The 8,452-nt window shown below is 41.1% G+C and overlaps 1 protein-coding gene and 1 non-coding gene across 2 annotated transcripts; one reads left to right on the top strand and one right to left on the bottom strand.

Annotated features, from left to right (window-relative positions):
• Positions 1-987: 987 nt before the first annotated feature.
• On the bottom strand, positions 988-1,094 carry LOC140894136 (small nucleolar RNA R71). Its single transcript, XR_012153684.1, has one exon. It is a non-coding gene; the product is annotated as a small nucleolar RNA R71 (small nucleolar RNA).
• Positions 1,095-1,367: 273 nt separating this feature from the next.
• On the top strand, positions 1,368-2,630 carry LOC140890214 (uncharacterized). The gene is made up of 3 exons (XM_073297973.1): positions 1,368-1,881; positions 1,999-2,150; positions 2,226-2,630. Exons 1-3 carry the CDS (start codon positions 1,368-1,370, stop codon positions 2,628-2,630), a joined length of 1,071 nt encoding a protein of 356 aa, XP_073154074.1.
• Positions 2,631-8,452: the final 5,822 nt, after the last annotated feature.

Genomic DNA, 8,452 nt, shown 5'->3' on the forward strand with positions numbered 1-8,452 from the left:
TGTTATAGGAACTTCTGTTAAATTTATAAGAATAAATTAAGTTCCAATCGTCCAGTTCAATTAGGAAAAAGGTGAACCGAAATTCCAACAAAATCATTTTGAATTGTTATTCTTCACTCTGAGATTTGTTGGCTTGGTTGTGAAATTTAAGTTTATTTATATTGAGTTTTAATTTTAGATGTTAGTTAATTCACAAATCACTTTTTCGATACTTTGTGTAGTTAAAAATTGAAAAGACAAATTATTTTCGTTAGTCCCTGAGGACGATACTCGTACTCAGTACATTATATTATAACTTGAATCGTGCACTTGCGATTTATTCGAGCTTAATTGATAGATATATTTACGTTGATTTTTCGTGGTAGTATTTGCTCGAACAAGTTTTTGGCGCCGTTGCCGGGGACTAAATAGATTTTAATTTGTTTGATTTGATTTTTCTCTATTACAATTTTAATCATTCTTTTCCATCTGTGGACTGCAGGATTCTCTTGCAGTACATGCAACACTCACCTGAAGGACTATTGCCTTTTGATCCAGAAATCGACAGAACCTTTCACAAAAGAAGAAGGCAACAGCAGCAAGAAATGGAAGGAGAACACGAACAAGAACCACCAGTTTACAGATCCATGATGGATCTTGCCTTTCCAAACATTGAAGGTGCTCGACCAAGCATTATCCGGCCAACTGTAGCAGCGAATCACTTTGAGATAAAGCCGGCGATTCTTCAAATGGTTCAGAACACGCTTCAATTTGGTGGAAGTGTCATTGATGAACCCTATGTGCATCTCACAAATTTTTTAGAAATTTGTGATACATTCAAGATACAGGGAGTTTCAGATGACGCTATTCGTTTGCCGTTTATTCCCTTTTTCACTACGAGACAAGGCGAAAGCATGGCTAACGAATTTACCTGCAGGTTCCATCATAACTTGGGATGATCTAGCTAAAGCTTTCCTCACCAAATACTTCCCACCATCGAAGTCAATGAAGCTGAGAGCGGACATCACAACTTTTTCCCAAGGTGAACAGGAAACATTTTATGAAGCATGGGAACGCTACAAGGATCTACTGAGGAGATGTCCACACCACCAATTACCAGACGGTCTTGTGGTACAAACTTTTTACTATGGGATTTCTCATTCAAATCGTACCATGTTAGATGCAGCTGCAGGTGGGAATCTACTGCGAAAGTCGTCGGAGGATGGTTATGAATTAATCGAGGAAATGGCAACCAGTGGCTATCATCCTCCAGGAGTGGGGCCCGGAAATCAACTGGAATTCATCAAGTTGAAGCATTCACATCTGTGGCTGCTCAACTTGAAGTCATGAACAAAAGGATCGAGGAACTGAGTGTAGGACATTCGGCAATGCGAGTGCAAGAAGTATGGTGTGAAAAATGCGGTGCAGAGAATTTCACGAAAGACTGTCAAACATTCTCTCAACCAGAGGGAGTTATGGCAAGCCACATGGGAAATCAGAATCGCCCCAGGAATGACCCATTTTCGAATTCATACAATCCAGGGTGGAGACAACATCCGAATTTTTCATGGGGTGGACAGAATAATAAGCCGTATGGAAATCAGAATTACAGCAGGCATCCTCAAGAGGAGAAATCAAGCTTGGAGCAGATGATACAGAAATTTATATCATCTACTGAAACCCGTATGCAGAATCAAGATGCATCGATCAAAAATCTGGAGAATCAAATAGGTCAATTGGTCAAATCAATTTCCAGCAGAGATCAGGGTACTTTGCCGAGCGACACTGAGAAGAATCCGAAGGAACAGGTGAAAGAAATTGAATTAAGGAGTGGAAAGACGGTCGAGCCTGAACAAAAAAGCGAGAAAGAGCCCGAAACGGGTACATCAAAAAAAACTTCAGGTAAGTCATCTATCTCAACACCCCCACCCACTTCACAATCAAAAATTGTTGTGCCACCACCTTTTCCTGCAGCTCTTAAGAAGGCCAAGCTAGACTCTTAGTTTGGTAAATTTTTAGAAGTTTTCAAGAAATTGAACATCAATATACCCTTCGTCGATGCACTGATGCAAATGCCAAGCTATGCGAAATTCTTGAAGGAAATCCTCTCTAACAAGAGGAAATTGGAGGAGCATGCAATGATAAGTCTGACAGAAAATTGCTCGGCACTGGTGCAGAACAAAATCCCACAAAAGAAAAAGGATCCAGGGAGTTTTTCTATCCCTTGTGTAATTAATGATGTTCAGTTTCATAAGGCTTTGTGTGATTTGGGTGCAAGTATAAATTTAATGCCTTACTCTGTTTTCAGGAAACTGAGCTTGGGAGAACCAAAGTCCACCGGAATGTCTTTACAACTGGCGGACAGGTCCATCAAATATCCACGGGGGATTATCGAGGACGTGCTTGTGAAAGTGGACAAATTCATCTTCCCCGTGGACTTTGTGGTGTTAGATATGGAAGAAGATCTGGACATTCCACTCATCTTGGGAAGACCTTTCCTGGCAACAGGAAAAGCACTTATAGATGTCCAGAAGGGAGAGCTGTTGTTGAGAGTGGGAGAGGAGAAAATTTCTTTCGACGTTTTTAATGCTTTGAAATTTTCTCAGAATAATGAAGAATGTTTTCAGTTAGATGTAGTAGACTCACTCTAATTTGATTATGTGCAAGATAATTTTCAGGAACCGTTAGAGGCTGCACTTGTATCTGAACAGTTGGGCGACCTCAGTGACGGAGTAGAAGAGATGACCGCATACTTGAATGACAAACCAGTCATGGAGAAGAGGTGGAAAGCTTAGACTTGAAGACCTTGGTGACCGGAAGGATTTAGTTCTTCAGAAACCAAGCATTGAGGAACCACCTACTGTGGAATTGAAACCATTACCCATTCATCTTAAATACATGTTTTTAGGTGAGAACGATAAGTTACCTATCATAATATCTTCTTCTTTGACAGGTGAGATGGAGGACAAACTAATGGAGGTAATTAAGAAACACAAGAGTGTGTTTGCTTGGAAAGTGGCGGATATCAAAGGAATCAATCCATCCATATGCATGCACAAGATTTTAATGGAAGAGAGCATCAACCCATTAGTCCAACCACAGAGGAGACTAAACCCAAAGATGCAGGAAGTTGTGAAAGCTGAAACGATCAAACTGTTGGACGCAGGTATCATTTATCCTATTTCTGATAGTCCGTGGGTGAGTCCAGTGCAGTGTGTACCAAAGAAAGGGGGGATAACTGTCATAAAGAATGAGAATAATGAATTAATACCTACTAGGACAGTTACGGGTTGGCGTGTGTGCATAGATTATAGAAAATTAAATGACGCAACCCGTAAGGATCATTTTTCCCTCCCGTTCATTGATCAAATGCTAGAAAGATTGGCTGGGTATGACTTTTACTGTTTTTTAGATGGGTAATCAGGATACAATCAAATAGCGATTGCACCTGAAGACCAGGATAAAACGACTTTTACCTGCCCATATGGTACGTTTGCCTACAGACGTATGTCTTTCGGATTATGTAACGCTCCTGCTACTTTTCAGAGATGTATGACTGCTATTTTTCATGATATGGTCGAAAATTTTCTAGAAATTTTCATGGATGATTTTTCTATTTTTGGTCAATCTTTTGATGCATGTCTGCATAACTTAAATTCTGTGTTGATGAGATGCGAAGAGATCAATTTGGTGCTTAACTGGGAGAAGTGTCATTTCATGGTGACAGAAGGTAAAGTGTTGGGTCACAGAATTTCTGAACAGGGGATCAAGGTGGACAAGGCTAAGGTGCACGTTATTCAAAATCTGCCTCCACCTACGACAGTATAGGGAGTTAGAAGTTTCCTCGTACATGCTGGTTTTTATCGGCGATTTATTAAAGACTTTTCAAAAATTGCCAAACCTCTGTCCTCTTTGCTCATGAAAGATGCCCCTTTTGATTTTGATTCGAATTGTTTGCAGGCCTTTGAGGTGTTGAGAGAAAGACTGGTGACTGCGCCAGTATTGACATCTCCGAACTGGGAGCTTCCATTTGAAGTAATGTGCGATGCTAGTGAATCTACTGTTGGTGCGGTACTTGGCCAACGAATAGACAAGGTATTCCGAACCATCTACTACGCTAGTAAGACTCTTAATGAAGCTCAGCTCAATTATGCCACCACTGAAAAAGAGTTGTTAGCTGTAGTATTTGCACTAGAAAAATTTTATTTGTACCTTGTGCTTTCAAAAATCACAGTCTACACAGATCACTCTGCTATTAAACATCTGTTGGCAAAGAAAGATGCGAAACCTAGACTGATTAGGTGGATCCTGCTTTTGCAAGAATTTGATTTAGAGATCAGGGATAAGAAAGGTGTTGAAAATGTAGTAGCTGATCATCTGTCTAGATTAGAATGCATTACTGATGATGCACAAAATGAAGTAAAGGATATAGATGATTGGTTCCCTGATGAAAAACTTTTCGCCATAGAGAGTTCACCATGGTATGCACATTTTGCTAATTTTCTGGTCACAAGCACACTCCCACATAATCTATCTTTCCATCAGAAGAAAAAAATTTTATCGGATGTCAAGCACTATTTTTGGGAGGAACCATTTTTGTTTAAAATATGTGCTGACTCAATGATTCGAAGATGTGTGGCGGAAGGAGAAATGCAAAGCATCCTCAATCATTGTCATGATCGTGAGGTAGGTGGCCATACTGGGCCAATCAAACTGCAGCGAAGGTACTTGAATGTGGGTTCTATTGGCCCAACCTTTTTAAGGATGCGCGCCTGTATGTTTTAGCTTATGATAGATTTCAGCGGACAGGTAATATCTCTAACCGAAATGAAATGCCTATGAATAATATCATTGAGTGTGAGATATTCGATGTTTGGGGAATCGACTTTATGGGACCATTTCCACCTTTTTTGACGAAAAAATACATTTTGGTCGCAGTCGATTATGTTTCAAAATGGGTAGAGGCTGAAGCTTTTGCAACAAATGCACATGTTGTACTAAAATTTTTGAAGAAAAATATTTTTAATCGGTTTGGTACACCCCGTGCAATCATTAGTGATGGTGGAACCCACTTTTGCAATAAACTTTTTGACAAACTTTTAAAGAAATATGGTGTCAAGCATAAGGTATCTACCCCATATCATCCCCAGACCAGTGGCCAAGTGGAAGTGTCCAATCGAGAGATCAAACAGATCCTGGAGAAAAGTGTGAGTACTAATCGGAAGGATTGGGCACTTCGACTTGATGATGCCTTATGGGCCTATAGGACGGCATTTAAAACCCCTATCGGCACTTCCCCTTATAGATTATTATTTGGAAAGGCATGTCATTTACCTGTTGAATTAGAGCATAGAGCATTTTGGGCTATTAAGACTCTAAACTATGAATTTGCTGCTGCAGGTGAAAAAAGATTGTTGGAGCTAAATCAACTGGAAGAATTCCGCGACAATGCATATGACATGGCGGTTTCGTACAAGGAACAGACAAAGATAATACATGACAGGCGTATTCGTCAGCGGGAATTCAAGGAAGGAGAGGCTGTGTTGCTGTTCAACTCCCGGTTAAGACTATTTCTCGGGAAACTGAAGTCTAGATGGTCTGGGCCCTATAAGATCACCAGGGTGTATCCATCAGGGGCCATAGAGATCAAAGATGCCCGCAACGAGTCGTTCACGGTCAATGCTCAAAGGTTAAAACACTATGTGGGGGGTGATGTGGATTCCACGCCAGTCATCACCACATTGACTGACCAAGACTAGTTTGGGGAGGGTGAAAAGTCAAGCTCTCGACTTTAAATTGAGAACTACATTCTACTTTCCCTTTTATTTATTTGCGTTTTTGTTCATTTTAGTTTAAGTGTTAGATTTTTTATTTAATTTCCTGTCTTTCTTGAGTTGAGTTCTGTTTTTAAAAATTTTTGAAAAAATGGGGTGCGCTCGCGCGGCAGTTTTCTGCCGCCCGCGCACCCAAACTCTCGGTCTCAAATTTTTTTGAAAAAAAGGGGGTGCGCTCGCGCGACAGTTTTCTGCCGCCCGCGCACCCAAACCCTCTGCCTAAAATTTAAAAAAAAAAGGTGTGCGCCCGCGCGGCACTTTTCTACCGCGCGGGCGCCTCGCGCAAAATCAGAAATTTAAAACACCCGATTCCTTCTTCCCTTCTTTATTTTCTCTCTAACCCTAATTCCCTCACAGCCGCCATCTCTCTCACTCTCAATTTCTTCTTCTTTTCTCAAATTCGCAGGTAATTCACTCGATTTCTCACATCTCTCGACATGGCGCCAAAGAAACAGAAGGTCGCCACTTCTAGGGCCAACCCATCCCACTTCATAGATGGGAAATTTATTTCTGAAGAAGCAAAGGCACGTTATGAGGAAGCCAAGGCCGCTAGGAATCCCATTCCGGAGCGAGGAATTGATCTTTCTGAAAACCGCACCGCCTCCCTTGGCATCGTAGCTCGAGGATGGGCCGAGTTTTGCCGCCAACCTCTCGCGGCATTAGTCCCCTTGGTCTGTGAATTTTACGCCAACGCCGCCGAGCGTACCGATAGCACTACCTTCGTGCGGGGTAAGATGGTTTCTTTTACTCCCGCTGCTATTAATGCGTTATTGCAAACTCCGAAAGTAGACGATAGCCAATTTCAGGCTTTTAAGGCCAATCCGGATTACAATGAAATTTCGAATGAGTTGTGCTATGAAGCTAATGTGTGGAAGGATTCGGTGAAGTTCATATCTTTTAAGGAAAAAAATTTGCGGCTGGAACCGGCCTTGTGGTATGTTTTTCTGACCCACAGGTTGATGCCGGTGTCCCATACACATGTTGTGACAATGAGCAGGGCGGTACTTCTCTATGCTGTGCACAAACAATGGCCGATTAATGTTGGACAAATTATCAACCAAGAGTTTTACACTTCCATTCGCACGTCCAACATTTCAATTTTCTTTCCGACCATTGTTTCTTTACTGTGTGTGCAAGCTGGTGTCCCATACAAGGACACAGAAGAATGGTTGCACCCAATGCAGGCAGTGGATAACACAATTCTGAAAGCAAAACACGCCTTCCGCGTATGCGAGCTTTCACTTCCTGGCCAGGCCAGCTCTGGCCCTGGTCAATCATCACGGACTGTGCCTCGGACTGCACTAAAAGAGTGGGTGCCCGGTGAGCCAACTTGTGGCTAAGGGCTTTTATGACTCTATGTATAAACAATCTTTTGTTTAATATAATTTACACTTTTATAATGGCATTTACTTTATCTTTTATCATATTATTATGTTGTGACATACTATAAGATGTTTAGATGAAGACCTTGAATATACTGTAGTGTATGTAAGATGTGGTGGCACATGGGGATGGCTATCATGAAACACATCTTATAGTCACTGTATATTCTAAACAGTTCCTAGTCGATTGAGCCGTCCGTTAATAAGGATAAGGATCGCTCAAGATTGAGACTAGCATTTGCGATGCCGAGTACCACGTTTCATTGGTATGGAACATAGAGATGTTCAAAGCATGCAAATGGATATTCATACGATGAATGATCGAACTACCCTATCCGAACTTTCCAAGTGGTTATCACTTATCGAGTGGATAAAGTCCGCGGTTTTGGTTGTACACCATTAGTCCTTACTACTTGAAATATCATTGAGACTCTATATGCTAGTACTGTACTTTGACTCGTTTACCGACTCTATTGGGGTCATCAGGTGTCGGGATTGGGTACAGTTACGACACATATAGGAGTCGATGCTTTGTTGTCAAGGATTCACCACATACTTGCGAGTGTGGATATCCTATGCAATCTGAGGAGATATTAGTGTGACGAATCTCTGGCCAGAGTACATGATGTGTTTTAAGAAATGGTTTCTTAGTAGCACATGCGATGTCACTATTTGATCTTCAAGATGCATTGCATAGTTATCAAATCTCGAACGACTCTCGATTTACCAATAGTTGTTGATTCGATCGGGATATATGGATGAAGGGATCGTACTGTACGCTAACCAAAATCTATTGGTTCTTGCAGGCACTATCAGTGATACCTAGGAAATCATGGGGCGATGTTGCTAGGCGCTCTTACCATGATTCGATGGGCAAGTCGGAAATTGTTGTTCCGAGTCACAAGGAGTTGTGAGCCCACGGCTAGCTGTATCCCTGAACCATTGAGGGTCACACAAGTAATGAATTTCTAATTCCCGTTGAGATAGTTAAATTTAAAGAGTTAAATTTAATGAACAAAGAAGTAGGACTTCTTATATCAGAGTAGAAGAGTAAGATTTCCTAAAATGACATAGGGATGGGCATTTTTGGAAATCACTGAATTCGGATTCAGAAAATTTATCTTGACTTTAAAAGATGCAGAAATAGTTTCTGTGCACATTGGTGAAATTGGTTTATCAATCTGAGTCACGATGAATTTTATATTAATTTTTGAATATGCAGGCTTTGCTTGTCAGGCTTTAACTTATGACTAATAG

Source organism: Henckelia pumila, chromosome 3 (genome assembly GCF_033568475.1).
Source record: "Henckelia pumila isolate YLH828 chromosome 3, ASM3356847v2, whole genome shotgun sequence".
In the NCBI taxonomy this organism is placed as follows: Eukaryota; Viridiplantae; Streptophyta; class Magnoliopsida; order Lamiales; family Gesneriaceae; genus Henckelia; species Henckelia pumila.